The sequence below is a fragment of the Platalea leucorodia genome, assembly GCF_965183815.1.
Source record: "Platalea leucorodia genome assembly, chromosome: Z".
NCBI classification, from domain to species: domain Eukaryota; kingdom Metazoa; phylum Chordata; class Aves; order Pelecaniformes; family Threskiornithidae; genus Platalea; species Platalea leucorodia.
The window spans coordinates 14,365,994-14,385,103 of NC_138858.1; the positions used below are offsets into that span (position 1 = coordinate 14,365,994).

The 19,110-nt window shown below is 38.6% G+C and overlaps 1 protein-coding gene across 4 annotated transcripts in view; it reads left to right on the forward strand.

Annotated features, from left to right (window-relative positions):
- SLC1A3 (solute carrier family 1 member 3) overlaps positions 1–19,110 on the forward strand; it is a gene marked incomplete at both ends in the record, with an annotated part of 68,996 nt that overhangs the window by 16,130 nt on the left and 33,756 nt on the right. For 3 of the 4 annotated variants that reach the window (XM_082335836.1, XM_082335837.1, XM_082335839.1), the window contains one exon: positions 1,909–2,046. The exons of the other annotated variant lie outside the window; for it this stretch is intronic. In XM_082335836.1, coding sequence (XP_082191962.1) covers positions 1,909–2,046 — 138 coding nt within the window. The remainder of the gene's footprint in view (positions 1–1,908; positions 2,047–19,110) is intronic. 4 annotated transcript variants of the gene reach the window in all.

The following is a 19,110-nucleotide window of genomic DNA, read 5'->3' on the forward strand; positions in this document are numbered from 1 at the left end:
TTGAAAAGAAGGGAAACTCTAAAGCAGGTTTTTAATCAAGAATAATTCAGAGGCCCTTCCTCTATGCAGTTTATGATCTACTTTTACCTAAAAAAATCATTTATGCAAAATACACTTTGACTACCTGAGTCTATAGAACATGAATGAGACTAAAACAAATGCCTTCTAGTCCCACTGTTCTCTTCCATAGTGTGAACACCATGCTTGGTTCCAATTGTGCTTTAATCACTTTTCTCCTGTCCTGTAACACTGAGATTTTCTGTCCTACACAAGACATTTCTGGACTCCTCTAATTTAACCAGCCTGCTTAAGTCCCTAACAGCATGATCAGACAGACAGGTGTCACTAACATGAGAGTTATAGCTGTTTCCTTACATCAGCAGATGGCAATAAGCTGATGTAGGAGGCATAAGGACATATTTTAGCTAGTAAAATTTGGCATGAAGATATTATCTGCTGTATGGATGTACCAATCTAAAATCGGATTTGGAAAAAAAAAAAACCAAAACAAAACCACAAAGTGATTAAGAATTGGAACTAGCAGTTTCCACAAGTGTTCAATATTACGGCATTTTCAGGATGTACCTGAGTTCCAACACAATCTAGAAGTGAGCTTGAATGCTCTGTTGCCTAACATCACTCAGAATGCAGTTTCATGAAAAGTTTTAGGAAATGTAAGTCTGCCTATCTGCCAAAAAGAGCAGTCCCACTCTCCTCCAAGGCACATTTCAACCTATTCCCTTGTGAAGATACCAACACTTGTGCAGTCACGCAAACAAATTACCTCAAGGAACTGACCTGGCTGAAAATTAACACAGTAAAATAAATTCTTTTTGCAGCAGGATCAATTCTCTAATCCAGCTTTCTATACAGCCACAATTAGCACAAATGCCAGTACCAGACAGTGGGGAAGAACATGAAGTCAGGAATGGGAAGGAGGGATAGCTGAGTTTCACCAACTGTACAGTTAAGGAGTATTCCAGATCCTGGCTGGATATAGAAGACCTACATCAGATAGGTACCAAACCATTTAACATTCAGTAAATTGTAGCTAGTTATGTCAATTAAGCAAATAATTAACCAAATAAGCAAATAAAGCAGTTGGTGGCAAGTACAGGACAAAATCTACAAAGTTCTAGCTGAGAAGTTTAGGTTGCCACATGTCAGCCCATCTATGGCTTCCATTTGTAAATATATCTCAGGCACCGTTTATCTGTTAGCAGCAAGATAAATGGATCCAGGCATTCCGTTACGCCACTCCCTCAGGCGTTGAAACCCACCACTTAATCATCCAGTAAGACCTTCCAACCCCGATCAGCTGTTCCTTTGCAAGTGCCTGTGTTTCTGAAGGTAGGCCTGTGTAAAGCTACTTACCTCCTGATGCTGTTTTGTTGTGTAAAGACCTAACCACAAGGGGATTCTCAAATACGTCTGTCCTGGTTATCTCATCCAATCTGAAGCACATCTACAGGATCAGGCCTCACAGAGTAAACAGACATGGACAAGACTTCCGAAGATTGGTAGCTAGTGTGTATCTGCGTTGCATATATGATTATACTCAAAATCCCAGAAGTCAAAGCACTTGGCTGCAGTAGCAGGGACTGTTTTGTTTTCATTAATGCTCAAGACGTACCTTTAATTTAAAAAAAAAAAATAAAAAAAAATAGCAGCACGAATATGAATGAACTTTTTGAATCTGTCACAGTGAAAAATAATTTAATGACTTCATTAGGACTACTCATAATAGTAGCTGATATCTGAGAGAGCAAATCAGGAGTGCATTCTGGGGCATAATAAAAACTGCATGTTACAATCAGATACATCAAGTAAGTACTATACAGATATTTATGTTCAGATGTTACTACTACTTTAGAAGAGTAAGTCATGATGTCTTTTCCCTCTCTTCAGGTGTAATCCTTGGATTTTCTCTCCGATCATATAAGATGAGCTATCGGGAAGTCAAGTACTTTTCATTTCCAGGAGAACTACTCATGAGAATGCTGCAAATGCTGGTCCTGCCACTAATTGTATCCAGTTTAGTCACAGGTAAAAAAAGAAACAGTTTTTTTGTTCTTTTAAATAATTTGATAAAGATGCACACACCAAATAATAAAAAATTAACATTCCATGTCCTAGAAGTGTTCCAACGTGCAGAAAGTGATACTATTTCTATTTTAGAGACAATGTTACAAAAGGTTTGAATTAATATACAAAGAAACAAAAAGATGCTTTTCCCAATTCTGAGACAATCTAATTGTACAAGTTACTATGTGCAGCTGCTATGAAGCTGACCCTGTACTCCACTTCTCTTACTTTCTGAATAGCTATTTCCTCCACAATGTCCTGTTGTTATCAAAGATAACGTATCTCAGAAAAATAGTTCCAAGACCCATGAAAGTTTAAACTATTGATCATGGGCAATAACCCATGCCTGTAAACCCAGATCTGTAAAACATCTGTCTATCTCCTAATCTTTTAGCAACAGATTAGGAAAAATAGGTGATAGATGGGACAGATTGGATAGTTTGGAAGAAACTTCATTGCATCAGTTCTGGTTTCCTGTCTTCTGGTCAGCAACTCTATCAATCTTCAAGCTCTCTTTACTAAGTTGTTCCTTGAGCTAGATATATAGTAATTAATTTCTTGTGATGATATATGCCTTGTCATTCCACCTGATTTTCATGGAAGAGATCTTTTATGAATGTTCAGGATGTACCCATGATGTATTTACCCTATTAATTATCTGAAGAAAAGAAAGCATGGACTTTGTTCTATCAGCAAATCAGTGGTACAGCTTAGACAATTCAATCAAAACTGCCCACTGTGCAGTCCTAGGATCTAAACACCTAACACACTACCTTAATTGTCAGAGGACCCAGAAACTATAAGCTGTTCTCTATTTCATTGCTTTTGAAATATTTTAATATTAAGATCTCCTCTTACAAATGCAAATGAGCATAGACCCCATCTTCATGGACCAAAGATAGTATGTATGTATATAAGCTGTTAATACCACAGCAGAAAACTAGGGTATTCACGGTTACAAAATCATTTGCCTTTACATATTTCAAGAAGAAATTAAAGCTTGTTTCTATACACACATATTGTGTGGATATGGAAAGCTTAATGCACACTGCAACTAGAAAGAAATTTATAAATCTTGTAGGGGAAACAGTGACAGGTTTTATTCCTAAACAGTGTATAATTCTGTTACATGTCATATCTCCTTGCTGTCTTCTTGTCCCTTTCACCTGCAGAACTCCCCAGGTTGGCTGGACACTGATAGAAGAACCATTAGAAGTAGAAAAGGAGAGACATTTGCCCTTCTTCAGTGTCAGCTGAGACTGGCACTGCTGCTCCACTTTGTAGGATGAGTTATTGCAGGAGAAATTACCTGCTCAGTTCCTTGTAACTCTGCATCCATATTGGTTCTCTGAGAGAGCTCAAGGTAAAACAGGAAATTAGGTAGATCATCCTATACAAGGATTTGATTTCATTTTCAAAATTCTAAATAGAAACACTTTGTTCAGGTAAAGATCAGCAAATCCACCTGAGAGAGTCACGAGTGTCACAAGGAGCTGGACTTGTGATAAAACAAGCTCTTTTGCTGTATCATCAGGTCTCAGCAAAGATTTTGTGAAATACCAGAACAATACATTTCCAACTAATTCTATTCTGAAAAGAACCTTCCATCCCTGGATTCAATCAATACCCTTCTTTTTGATGCTTTTTTTTCCCTCTAAATTCTTTGGACCCCTTTATCCTTTTTTATGCCCTTTTTTCATAACAATCATTTCCTTTATTATATAAAGGGTTTTGGCAAAGAGAAATCTTATCTAAGATTTGTCTTATTATCATACAAGTGCCTTGCAGTATTAAGTGAATTATTCTTAGAGTTTCCCTTTGAAGTAGAGATGGTAATTTTCAAGGTGAATAACAACATTTTAAACTTCTTTAGTTGGGCAGGGAACAATCAGAGAAAACTCAATGCAATTCACAAATGACATTTCATCCTTTTTAAAAAATCATTGAATACAACAGGACTATGTCTTTTTTCATGGGATTAAAAGACATTTCCCAATTTATTGCTAAAAACTGTGGATAAACTGTTTTTCTACACTGAACAATATCTCATTTAGCCTACAATGGTTTTTTTTAAAAAAAAAGCTGCTTTTACATATTTGCTGCAGAACTCTCATACTCAAGTAAACATACAGGTATTATTGAATATCTAAATAAGGAACTATAACCTTTACAGGTGTACTACTGTGCAATTTTATAGATGTTACTAGTTTCTTTTTTTTACACATCATAGGATAATTCATTGGATAAAAGTCCTAAGCTTCTCAAGTCAGTCTTAACACCACTCTTGGCATCCATGAGCCAAATCTCCTATTTCCTGTATTTTGTTTGGCAAAGCAAAGCAGATGCCTCTTAACTAACCTCAAAAAGATTCCTCCAGGGTCTTTCATGTTGATAATATAATTGCTTCTTCCAATTGTAAATGATCTGAATAAATATTTTTGCTGTTTGCAGGCATGACAGTGTCTCCCAGATATGATGTTCTGGGTTTCCATTTGTATTTATGTAAGTGTGCTCAATATAACTGGTTATGACAATATCAGAACATATGGTCTCTGAGGTATTAGAAATAGACTGGGGATGATTACATTCCTTCGTGAATTTTGTGAATGTCAAAGGAATTAGAACAACAAAACCAAAGTAATAATTATAGAAGCTATGGGCTGCTACATAAGTCAAAAATCAATTGAGAAACCGAAGACTTCTGCTATACAGGTAAACAGTTCTGACAGTTATTCACAGACTCTTGGGTATATAAACTATAAAAGGTGAAGTCAACCCAGTCACATTTCTCTATAGCCTGTTTTCGTACTTTCATGATAGAAACAATGCAGAATCACATTCAGAGGTTTTTACTCACGTTTGCCTTGTGACTTACCATTATTGTATGTGGGTCAAGCAGGTATGCAGTTTTCTCCATGAGATTCTATCTTCTAATGTGTATGTTACCAGGCAGGTACTAACACATGCTTGGGAGAAAATAGAGGTTATTTGCATATGTTTCACCATCTTTTACTGTTTATTCTTCATCTTTTGTGGTTTAGATGCAAATCCAACTGCATAGTCTATGCTGGTCTTTATTCTCTACAGTCTTTCAAATGGGAGAACTCCTAAGTCAGAATTCCCAATCAGTATCTCTTACAAAGTCAAAGGCAAAATTAAAGCACAATATATGAGAGGTAGCATAAATAACCAAAGAAACAGATGAAATTCCCATTTGGGTTATTTTATGGCCAAATCTGGCCTTGATTCTTATACAAACACAGGGCAGCCAGTTTTGCTCCATTTCTGTTTTGAATGTGCTGCAGTTATAGGAGTTCAAAATATTTTATACCTTATTTCATTATAACTTGAAGCATTTGACATAAACAATTTGCTTGACATAATTATTTTAAAATGTGAATTGTCCCTAAAATAAATATATTTTATATATATTTTATAAAATAAATATATACACATATGATAACAATTCAACTTGTCATGAAATAAGCAAAGACTGTAAGATTTGCACCAGCATTAAGAGCACTATGCATTAACATTTTTTGAGCTGTTACAACAAGATCATAATGAAGTTGAAATTCCAGCCCTTTGAAACCGGCCCACAAGTCTCATCTGCATGTTTCAGTTTTTCACTGAATATAAGGGCATCAGAACAGCGTACCTTTTCTTAACCAAACTATATATTTCCTGAAATCACATTCACAAAAATGATTCATGACCAGTCTTTATAAAAAGCTTATTTGGACCATAATATTTGTGACAAATATTAAAGCTAAAGAAATTTTGTAAGGGTTATTTGCAAATATTTTGCACAATTCTGGTCATAGGTCAGTTTAATAGACAGGCTGCTTCTCCTTCCCCAGAATTTTGGAAGCTTGGAATTTAGTTGTACAGGGACCATTACTTTTAAATGCGAGTAAGCTAGGATTAAATTCTGTGCATTGCTTTCAAATATCTTTGGTAAAGTATAGCAAAGCATAAAAAGCCCAGTCAAGATCTGAGACTAGTTTTTGCTGCACATTGCAGAAACACTGAGAAAATAGTTTATTTACTAATATAAATCAAGCTGGGGAAAGAGAAAGGGAATGTAGAAACAGTGAACCAGCAAGGTCACTGGCTTGCCAAAGATTATACAGCAGGTCAGCAATAATAGAAGCAAGCAAAGATCCCAATCATGAATACCAGTACAACACACTGTGCATTAGATGATAACGCTTGTCCAAACTGTTAATGAGAGTAACACTAATATGGTACAAATGAATCTTAATCACAGACCAGGATTTTGTGTGCAAGATTCTGTACAAACACAACGAAAAAGATTGTGAATCTTCTTACACAAAAGCAAGGTGTATAGTAAAACAGTTTAGAAGACTGAGTATGGAAGGTTTACCTCAAAGAAGAAAAACATCTTAGTATGTATTTTGTAGTATGTCTTTGTTTATATTCACTCCCCTTTCTAATTCAAATAATGACATAACTGTCTTTCATGGATTCTGGAAGATACAGAAACTTCCCTGCCTCTGATGCAACCTTTCAATAACCAGCTGCAACATTGACAACAGCAGGAGACACAAGTGACTTTCCTTTGGGCAGACTCAGAGACACAAGGTTTTGTCCCGAGACTTTTTCAACATGTTTATAGTATTTACCACTAGAAAAACTATAGAAAGGGTTGAGAATGTGCAGAAAGCTGGAATTTCCACTTGTGGATGCCTCTTAACTAACCTCAGATGTACATACGATGCTTTTGATTTCAGCCATCAAAGAAGTGCAATGAATGGTGACAATGTTAAAAACAAGTAGTAAGGAACATGGTGTCTCTCCCTACTGGGATAAAAACAAAGGCACACAAAGTGACTCAAGTAATAAAACAAAGGCACACAAACTGACTCAAGTAATAAAACAAAACACAAGCAGAGATCACAATTAACAGCAAAGTTGCCAACACAGTTGCTTGAAATCACACATAATGAAACAAGGATAATATTCAAAGAACCAACTGAACTTGAAATAGTCTCCAAGCCACTCCCTTACATAAGTCAGGAAAAATGCAGCATCTGGATATGAATAGATTCAACTCCTGAAAAGCCAGATTTTGCCCAAAGCAAATTATGGATGTAAAATGTAGAAAATTAATGCTGTGACATGTTGTATAACCTTAGGCAAAACATGTTTCCCTTTTGTATCTCCACTTTCTTTCTCCTTTGAGATGTAGTGCTGGTGAAGTTTTTTTGTAGCTACTAGGCAGAAAAGATGACTATATATGATGGAAATTTTAATGGAGACATGTGGATTAAGTTGTCACAGCTCAGCAGATTCAAAGTATACAGCTATTTTATTTACATCACTGTAGAGATGGAAATAAACTTAAGCAAATACTTACAGCAAGAATGGTATATGGGGCCATCACTGAGAGAGTTGCTGTAGAAATACTATACATAAAGTTACCTAGGGACTGCTTGCGGCTATCTATGATACCACCAATAATCAGATATGTATAAATGGACCATGTTTTTTTACTAGATACAACTGTTTAACAGGAATGCGTTAGCCATGAAGTCAAAAAAAATTCTCCTGAAGTTAGCATATAGTGTGATGGACCTAAACTAAGTTGTATGACAGGGAACTGTGACACAATGGCACAGTCTCCCACATCCAGATAGCAGCTGTACCCAGTCTTCTGTAAAGATATAATTCTAGAAAATAATACAGTCTCATGTTGTTAAATTTAAGAACTTAAGGCCTCACTGAGAGAGCTTTAAACTAGATGCGAAGGGGGAAGGGGATGAAACTAGACTTGCTAGGGATGAGCCTAGGGGTGGCATGCCTGGGTTGGAGAAGAGATCTATAGCCCAATTGACGTGCATTTACACCAATGCACGCAGCATGGGCAATAAGCAGGAGGAGCTGGAAGCCATTGTGCGGCAGGAAAACTATGATATGGTTGTCATCGCGGAAACATGGTGGGATGACTCACACAGCTGGAGTGCTGCAATGGATGGCTACAAGCTCTTTAGAAGGGGCAGACAAGGAAGGAGAGGTGGTGGGGCAGCCTTGTACATTAAAGAGTGTTTTGACTGTCTAGAACTCAACGATGATAATGATAAGGCTGAGTGCTTATGGGTAAAGATCAGGGGGAAGCTTAATAAGGCAGATATCCTGGTGGGAGTCTGTTATAGACCACCCAACCAGGATGAGGAAGCAGGCAAAGTTTTCTACAAGCGGTTGGCTGAAGTCTCCCAGTCTCTAGCCCTTTTTCTCGTGGGAGACTTCAACTTACCAGATGTCTGCTGGAAATACAACACAGCAGAGACAAGGCAGTCTCAGAGGTTCCTGGAGTGCATGGAAGATAACTGCCTGACGCAGCTGGTGAGGGAGGCAACCAGGGGAGGTGCCCTGCTGGACCTGCTGTTTATGAACAGAGAGGGCCTGGTGGGTGATGTGGTGGTCAGAGACTGTCTTGGGCTCAGTGACCATGAAATGATAGAGTTTTCGATTCTTGGAGAAGTAAGGAAGGTGGTCAGCAAAACCACTACCCTGAACTTTAGAAGGGCAGACTTTGGATTGTTTAGGAGTCTGGTTGAGAGAGTCCCTTGGGAGGCAGTCCTGAGAGGCAAAGGAGTCCAGGAAGGCTGGACATTATTCAAGAAGGAAATCTCAAAGGCGCGGGAGCTGGCCGTGCCCATGTGCCGTAAGTTGAGCAGGCGGGGGAGAAGACCGGCCTGGCTGAACAGAGAGCTTTGGCTGGGACTCAGGAAAAAAAGGAGAGCTTACCACCTTTGGAAGAAGGGGCAGGTGACTCAGGAGGACTACAAGGATGTTGTGAGGTTATGCAGGGAGAAGATTACAAAGGCAAAGGCCCAGCTAGAACTTAAACTGGCCACCACCATTAAACATAACAAAAAATGTTTTTACAAATATATCAGAGACAAGAGGAGGGCCAGGGAGAATCTCCCTCCTTTGTTGGATGCAGAGGGAAACATTGCCACGAAGGATGAGGAGAAGGCTGAGGTACTTAATGCCTTCTTTGCCTCAGTCTTTAATAGTCAGGCTGGTCATCCTCAGGGTTTTCAGGCCCCTGAGCTGGGAGATGGAGATAGGATGCAGAATGAAGTCCCCGTTGTCAAAGAGGTGGCAGTCACCGACCTGCTCCTCCACCTGGATGTGCACAAGTCCATGGGGCCAGACGGGATCCACCTGAGGTTACTGAGGGAGCTGGCAGAGGAGCTGGCCAAGCCACTCTCCATCATTTATCAGCAGTCCTGGTCAACTGGGGAGGTCCCGGATGACTGGAAGTTAGCAAATGTGACACCCCTCTACAAGAAGGGTTGGAAGGAGGATCTGGGGAACTACAAGCCTGTCAGCCTGACCTCGGTGCCAGGAAAGGTCATGGAGCAGATCATCTTGAGTGCCATTACACGGCACGTGCGGGACAACCAGGGGATCAGGCTCAGCCAACATGGGTTTATGAAAGGGAAGCCCTGCTTCACTAACCTGGTCTCCTTCTATGACAAGGTGACCTGCTTAGTGGATGAGGGGAAGGCTGTGGATGTTGTCTACTTGGACTTTAGTAAGGCCTTTGACACTGCCTCCCGCAGCATGCTCCTGGAGAAGCTGGCTGCTCATGGCTTGGATAAATGCACTCTGTGCTGGGTTAAAAACCGGCTGGACGGCCGAGCCCAGAGCGTGGTGGTTAATGGAGTCAAATCCAGTTGGCGGCCAGTCATAAGTGGTGCTCCCCAGGGCTGAGTGTTGGGGCCAGTCCGGTTCAATATCTTTATCAGTGATCTGGATGAGGGGATTGAGTGCACCCTCAGTAAGTCTACAGATGACACCAAGTTGGGGGGGAGTGTTGATCTGCTGGAGGGTAGGAAGGCCCTGCAGAGGGACCTGGACAGGCTGGATCATTGGGCCAAGGCCAACTGTATGAGGTTCAACAACATTAAGTGCTGGGTCCTGCACTTGGGTCACAACAACCCCAGGCAATGCTACAGGCTGGGGGAGGAGTGGCTGGAGAGCTGCCTGGCGGAAAAGGACCTGGGGGTGTTGGTTGACAGCTGCCTGAACATGAGCCTGCAAGTGTGCTCAGATGGCCAAGAAAGCCAATAGCATCCTGGCTTGTATCAGGAATAGTGTGGCCAGCAGGACCAGGGAGGTGAGAGTACCCCTGTAGTCAGCACTGGTGAGGCCGCACCTTGAGTATTGTGTTCAGTTTTGGGCCCCTCACTGCTGGAGCATGTCCAAAGAATGGCAATGAAGCTGGTGAAGGGTCTTACGAGGAGCAGCTGAGGGAGCTGGGGTTGTTTAGCCTGGAGAAGAGGAGGCTGAGGGGAGACCTTATTGCTCTCTACAACTGCCTGAAAGGAGGTTGTAGCGAGGTGGAGGTAGGTCTCTTCTCCCAAGTAACAAGTGATAGGATGAGAGGAAACGGCCTCAAGCTGCGCCAGGGGAAGTTGAGGTTGGATATTAGGAAAAACTTCTTCACCGAAAGAGTAGTCAGGCGTTGGAACAGGCTGCCCAGGGAAGTGGTTGAGTCTCCATTCCTGGAGGTATTTAAAAGACTGGTAGACGTGGTGATTGAGGACATGGTTTAGTAGTGGAATTGGCAGTACTAGGTTAACGGTTGGACTCGATGATCTTAAGGGTCTTTTCCAACCTCAGTGATTCTATGATTCTATGATTTCCCTTTCCAATATTTGGAATGAGGCAGTAAATGAGCCATCAAATGTAACTGGATGCAAATGCTATTAAATCTTATCAAAACACCTATGCTCTAGGAAATTGTTAGCATTTTTCATTTTGACAATTCTAATGTCCTTTATTAACATATCAAAATAATAGCAGCAAACATAAAGGGCCAGAATTTTGAATTTGCTCATCCTAACCCCTCACACAATAGGAAGGTCTCATAAAGAAACCTGTGCATCACATCTTCAAAAAAGAGGCTGGGAATCCATCCTGTGTCTAGGTTTGTGGAAGCAAGAGCCATACTGCATGAAGTCTCTGTGTAGTTCCAGTGTTCTCCTGTCTAATTGCTGACAAGTCTATTGTGGAAAAAAGGCTATCACTTACTACAAGGCCCCAGGTGCTGTCTCATATCAACCACAAATGTTTATGGTAATTTCAACAGATGGAAAGTCTGTCATGCAGCAAGATTCCAGAGAGAGGAACAAATGCTGTGGAGCCAGCATTATCCTTCTCCGAGGAAAAAAAATGAGGGGACTAGCAGTAATTCCCTTTAATTCCTTCTGGCAGAACAGACCTATAACCAATGCCTGTGCAACATCTTGGATACTCACAGTAAAGCTGGAAGTCAAAAATATTAACAAAAGTCAGTCATACTCTTCCATGTTTCAGTTTAAGAAATATAACATTCCTGATTCTGTTCATACAGTTCATATACAAAAAGTGAGAAACAATTAGGCAGTGTTTGCTCAATTTAGCTGGTCACCAGAGCAATGAACCCATCTTCCAAATTCGAAAAATTGGGCATTTTCTGATTTTCCCCAAATTGTCTGATTTTTGCATGTCCTAAAGAAATTATTTTAGAAGTCAAAGCAACCAAAACCCAACAAATCAATGAAAAGTTTTAACTGATCTCAATTGACTCTAGTTATAGGCAAAAGAAGAGAAGTGACAGATTCTCTGTGAGCGAAGCACCTTTTGGATTGCCAGTGTGTTTGAGCTGCCTATGTATTTGTACTGGAAGCTTTCTACAGAGAAACCCTGTAGATATCTGTTACAGTAGTAAGCCTGCTATGAATAACCAATCCATGAACATCCTAGGAGCGTGTTATTTTTTTACTTATGCCTTTCTTTTAACACATAAAGTCTCTCCAAAACCAAGACTGGCTAAAAATATGGGCATGCAAGTTAGTTTGTAAAGATCCAGTCATCTTGTAAATAGATTTCCTGTAGGGATAAAGAAACAATTGAAGAAATATTACTAGTGTTGATCCATGTTTTGTAACAATTTCATCTCAAGCTAGCATCTGTATGGTAGACTCCGGCCAACAGCGGCTAAAAATATACAAACGTGAAACTTTATACACAAAATTACTTTAAACACCTGCTCTTTAGTACCTGTATTACTGTATAAAACAGATGTCTATCAAATCTGGCATATAGCCTCTAATAATAATTATTTAGGCAGGCACTCAAGGATGGAAAAACTGGAATCTTCTTATACTGTTAGTCTCCACAGTCTTTAAGGGGATGTGGGCAGGATAAGTTTAATAATTATGTCATGTAATTTTAAAGTATTTTGGACAGAAGCTTTTAAAAGTTAAAAAAATAAGTTTAAGTATGAGGCAGCTACATTTTTGAAAATCAGTAAGAAAAAAAAGGTAGGTCGGAAACTATTCAGCATCTAGAAACATCAGTTTTCAAGTCAAAACACAGAACTAGCTATGTGCAGATCAAATTTGTGTTGGCAATAAATTTGACTATGATGTCCTGAATATGTTTCTTGAACAAGTTTTTGCACAGAAAGTGCTTCAGGAGGAAACAAACTATACCCAGTTGGAAGTCAGAAAGCATTGTGCAAGGCATGGATGTTAGAAAGTCGTAATGAAATGTCATACGTATTTATATAATAAATACAGCTTTGGGTAGAGCCTCTTACTCTGATAGTGCTATATATCTTAATCTATGCAAATACTAAAAGCAAGAAGCTACACAAAGGATCATAAAACGAAAATCTAACTCACTTCTGAACCATTTCTGAAACAATTTTGCAATGGGAAATACACAGCAATCTATCTTCACAAAAGCCTGAGAGAAAAATTCTAAGTGAACACAGACCCCACTAAAAATTAAAATGCAGTAAAAGCAGAGACGAAATTCCTGCATATAACGGCACTCTATATAAAATAAGATTTTATTATACTTTAAAAAAGAAAACCTAAGCATGATATACAGCATCGAAAAGCTGTGTAGTATAGCAGCAGTGTAGTTTTTGGTCTTAGCAAGCAATAATGCACAAATAGCAAGGGTGTCCAAGAACAAAGTTTGCAATAATTAAAGACAGCTAAACTAAAAAAAAAACCTCTCTAAAATCGTTGAAACCCTTCTAAAATCATTCGAGTTTGCTAGAAGCCCCTAATTAAAGGCTCATTTAAATTTCATTGCAGAATGTAGCTTTTCTTAGTGGACCACTACATTTAGTTTTTTCACAAAGTATTGAACAATCTGTGGGTTGTTACACACTTTTATTCAGTTTGCATTCTACTCAGACGCACTGTGAACAGTCTGGGTGACAGGGCTTATTAGTGGAATGGAGTTCTAGTGAAGTGCAAGGAGGGATTAAACAGAGTACAACTTTTTGGCTTGAAAAAGATACAACCATGGAAGATTGCCATAAAAGTCCACAGAAATCATGAATCATTTGTAGAGGCTTAGATGGGGTAACAATTTATTATTATCTCTCAGAATTATTTTTCATAATAAAAGAAATGTGGCATGTCCAATGAAATAACTAGGGAGTACATTTATAATAAAGAAAAGGAAGTACTTTTTCACACAGCACACAATTAAATTGTGTTGTACAGTTCCACAAGCCAGAAGTTAATAGTTTCAAAATGAAACTAGTGAGTTCACAGATACAGCCATCATTGACTATTCAATTTGGGGAACTAGCACTTTAGGAAAGCCCTAGTCCCTACTGGTGGCTAGATGTAGGGAGGGCAAGCAAGGGCAGTGAACACTATCTTTTTCTGTTTCTCATAGTCTTTCAGTAAGAATCTGTTGTCAGGTAGAGCTGAAGATAAAAAAATAGGTTTGCCAATCATCAGACTAACTAATTTCCCATAGGTTTATGTTGTTGTTGCACTCCATAGAATTTCGTATCAGATTAAAGGGTGTCTCTGTTTTCACCTATTAAGATTTTACCTACCAATTGCTCTAAGGCAATGACTACTGTCAACAGTTTCGGCTTTCCAAAACACATAGCTCTTTCGAGGGCCCATTCAAAACCAAGGAAAAGCTCTTCCAGGATCTGAGAATCACCTCACCTTCAACAAATGTAAATTCACTCAATTGACATGAAATTAGACTTAAAAATAAAAGAGATAAGACAAACTAGATATCAAGAAAGAAGGGAAGAGCTATGCACAACACTATCACCAGCTCTTAATTATGCCACTCTTGGGAAGTTGACAAATAACAACAGTGTAAGAGCCATATCAAAGTAAGACAAAAAACAGCCTGAAAACTTGTGAAGAGAAGAGTTACATCCAGAGAAAGTTACGTACGCAGAGGCTTTGTTCAGGCTTTAACAGCTTTCACTTTCCTAATTCTCTCACCTCTTACCTCTAGCCTGAACGCCGTGATCTGCATCCCCATCTCCTGCATGTGAATGTAGCACAACTCTGTCATATTTTCTTCCTTGTCAGTTTGTCTTTGCTATAACTGCTCATGAAGACCAGCAGAATCTAATCAATACACTTCCTGAAGCTGCAGTTTGAGGACACTAGGGACATTACCGGGAGTACTTGCACACCAGAAGAAGTAACACGTATCATCCTTTCATCAATGCTGTAAAATCTGACAGATGCAAAGTTCTTCTGAATCACTGCATCAGCTACACAGATCATTGCAGAAGGACCAGCTGCAGACCAAATCACATGCAGAAGGTTGTCATCTTTCCAAAACAGGAGACTGTAATGCTATCATTAGGTCCTCTACCTTTGTTTTCACCCCTGATTTTTTTTCCATGTTTTGATAACGGGCAGTTGTTGACCCATAATACATTATTTCCATTTAATTCTGAAAATTAATTGCTGGATCTGCTCCGTGCTGTCCTTCAGCCATGTATTTGGATTATAAACTTCTATAAGGCAGATCCATCATTATCATCATTATTGGAGGCAGAGATATTGAATACGTGTCTCTTGATAGCCCTGTTGGATGCCCCACCTGAGTTCTGAGCAACGAAGAATGAGGAAAGTCACTGTGCATCACAAGAGCTACAGGACTCAAGCCTTGGGTCTGGTTTCCAGTAAGATATTGGATTGTCTGGAAGAGGAGGAAGGCTGCCCAGCTAATTGTTCATCCTGCTATCCGGCTGCATCACACAGCTCTCACTGGTGATGGAGGATAAGAAGGAGAAAACAGAGACACTCAGGACAGAAATCTCTAAGGATTTGTTGAGACTTCAGATATAACCAAGGATCAGCAACATCTGGGATTTGAGCTGCATGTTAGAGAGTTACAAAGCAGATCCTGCATCAGCTACAATTCCTTTCATCCAGGCACTCCTGTTAGTGGATATTTTTTCTTTACTTTCTTTTTCAGGCTGCTTCTATATCCTATATATATAGAATATATATCTTCCAGTTCAGACCTTGAGAAATGAATGCAACAAAATATAAAAAAAGCTGTTGTATATGGTATGAAGAGCCTCTCTAAAGATATCACTGCAAATATTTAAGAGCTTGACTGGTTGCTAGGAATTGCTTTCCAGTTGTGTCATATTTCCTTTTCATAGTTGATAACTTTCTGCAGAGATGTGTCTGGCACAGGGTAAAATACCTTTTCCTTATTTCTTTGTTGCAATGTTGTCTCCAGATGAGTGCCCAAGGAAGCCATGAACACAGCAAAATGTTTGCTGAAACCTAGAATCTCCCTACAGAATTGCCAGCCTTTTTTAATTGGGTGGAAAGTCTCTTGATATGAACTTTTTCAGGCTCACACAGTTTGATCTGGTTTTCTTTACACAAGTGAGCCCAGGGTACTGTTATACTACTAAAATTTGATGCAAAACTCTTGTAACACACCACTAGTCCCAGAAATTGCTGGATTTTGTGGTGATGGCTTATTCTAGAAAGCATCAGTTTTGGCTAGGTCTGGGCATACTCTGCCACTTCTGTGCACTGCCTCAGATATTTTACTTGGGCCAGCCTGATGACACTTTCCCCATTTACACAAAGCCTTTTTCCTTTGGTTCTCTATGGGACTTGATCTTCCCAGGTTTGACTGAATGATGCCATTGATACATACCACAGCAAGATAATTCAATTTATCGAAAATCCTATCTATGTGTCTCTGGAAGGTAGCAAGTGCCAACTGATTTCCAGAAATGGGGAAAAAGAAATTCCTACAGGACCCTACTTGTTCTCAAGGTTGGACTTTCTGGAGTTGACTGTCTCAGTGTTTCTCAGGTCAACAAAGTTTGTATATTTAGCATTTCTGATCTTGGCCAAGAGTTCATCATTGTAAAGCATGGCATTTCCATCTGAAAGAGGGACATATGCAATCAGTACAAATGCAGATTCCTCAAACATTTGTACACTTAGCAAAACAGGGCAGTTTAATACACCACAGACTTTCAGTTCCCGCTATTGTGAAGACAGTTATATCTAGCAAAACAGCAAGAAAAGCACCTGGGATGGCAAGCTTTTAAATTTTGGTTCCTTGGCTCACCAGATACAGAAGTTCCATGTATACCTTCTATTAATAGTATCCTGAAAGGACCTTTTTCTCTGCAGGTATCTATCAAAACCAGATATACCAATGTTGATCCACAAAGAGAAGTAAAAGCTACTAGGTTACAGAAAGACTTGTACAAAAAAAAGTCTCATTATTTATACGGCCATATCACGTGGGAAGTGAAAAGATAGAATTCTTTACAGTTTCACACAATTGAATAGCAATTCAGTTCTAACACTGAGTAAGAAACATGCAAATAAAGAAAACAGTCAAGCGCTCAACTCTCATGGCAACAGAAGCTTTCAGATCTTAATGTTATTCTTAAAGACCCATTCTCTCTGGAAGTCAAGTATCAAAGCAAATTAAATTCCTGACCCCCTGGTTGTGAAGGAAAGCTCAAAAATAGATCCTGACTATATTCTGAAAACTTGAGTCACACAACAAAGAGCACATATTTGAAAAAATGTTGGGTTTTAGGGTATTCCTGTATTTGGAGAACATGACTTGTAATTCCTGAGTAGTTAGACTTATCAGATCTGATATTAATCTTTAAGCAGTATTCATCTCTACTTCACTAAAGGGTTTGAAAGGCTTCAAGTGTATCACAAGTTGTGAAGAGTTTTTTGGACTAAGTACATTAACACAAATATTTATTTAGATTGCTCAGTTAAGCACGTTGTCAGGATCAGGCTTTGGTTTGCAATAATTATATACTTCAACAGAACTAACATTTTTTCAGATAATTACACCTTTTCATCCTCAGACAACTATACCACTAGCTCCTTTACAGGTGGTAGATATGAAAAAGAAAAGTACAGCATAGTACTAGAAGTACACTATTTGCACTAGAGTTAACATACTGATGATGATTCTTTCTTCCATACACAGCTGTCTTATTTTTCCTCTACTTGTGTGCAAAGCTAAATACTTACTTTATTCTGACATTTCACCACCCACTTCTAACTTAGATCTGAATATTTAGATAATATCAGAGATTCTCCAGTGAATATAGTTTCTTTTCAGAGCTAAAGAAAAAATAGGTTTTGGTCAAGAGTTCACCTAATGAATGGCTATTTCATTAATGCATTAATTCATTCTTGCGCTGAAAATCAGCTTTGTCCAATATTTCCAATTGCAGTATGTCTTAACTCCCCAAACCCTGAAAACAAAGTTAGCTTACAAAGTTAGTTAACATTAGCTTACTAAGCCTGGCTAATATCTGTCTGAAGGCTAATGAAGTTGTGCGAAGAGTCCACATCCATAGAGAAAATAAAGCTTTCAAATTCAAGATAGGATGTTTAATAGTTCATTAAAAAGTAAATAGGCTTCTTTTCTGTTCTGTAGAACACCACAGTCCAATAACAACAGCAATCTAAAAAAACCCTCTTCTCTTTCATCTGTTTAGTTTAAAATCAGCTGATATTTTCTTTGGTACCTCAGACTTCTCATAGTCTCATAACCTCAATCCTGCCTGCAAGCAGATGATGCCCAGATGGCAACTGTGTAACACTTGAGTTGAGGAAGCCAAAACCTATTTTTCAGCCATACTTAGCACTGTAACATCCTGGAAAAGAGCTGAATAATATTATTAAAAAGCACTGATTGCTACTGTCAGGCATTCCAGAGGAAGTCTTAACTTTTTTCCACTGCCTCCTACAAGTCTGTAACGTGGAGAAGACACAGCAAAAAATATGCAGCTTTGATGTTGCAAGGCTGTAACTGAATCAGTGACCCAAAGTTCAAGAGGTCACTAAAACAAAGGAGAGAAAAGAAGGAAAACAAAAGTCTGTTCACATGAAACTCCAATTCCACACTTTCGTAATGAGTTCTCAGAACAGCCTTAACTTCATTACTGAATAGTGGGGGGAAAAAAAAACTAAACAAAACCCAACCAAATTATAACGACAGTTTAAAATGTAATAGACTAATTGTAGCTAAAGTAATGACTCCTTAGTATTCATATGGCATATTATCAGATGATCTTAAATTCACAAATAGAAAGTGTTTTTTTCCTAAAGTTGATTTGATTGTTACCTATTAAATTCCTGGGGGGATTGAGAGTGTAATTAAATTCCTATTTACTCCTACAGACTTTGAAAAAAATGGAAAAATGCTTATGATGTTATGCATTAGGATGTTCTTATTTATTATTAAGGTATAAACTTATGGATTATAAGTAGTGTTTTAAAAGGCTGCGAGTACATAAATTTAAAAATGTCTATACACATTTTTTCAAATTATGCCTGCATCAGGTTCTGTAGTCTTTAAATAGACTTCGCTATACTTGATAAAGGAAGTCTCAGGTTGTTTCTAGATTCTTTATTAATACAAGATTCATTTTTTGATGCCATATAAAACTTAATATGCAGAATTTTTCTTATCAAATCCAAGATAATGGGATTCTTTGAAAAATGTGAATCTAAAAGTACTCTGTATTGTCAAATTAGTTACTGTTCTGCAATTTCTAATGCAAATAATGACTTAGAGACATGAAAGAGTTCCATGCATTTCGTTTTGAAATGGACAGATAATACTATGTAGTGGTGCATCTTATTTGTACCTGAACTATCAGAGGGACTGAGGCCCCACTATACTAGGTCC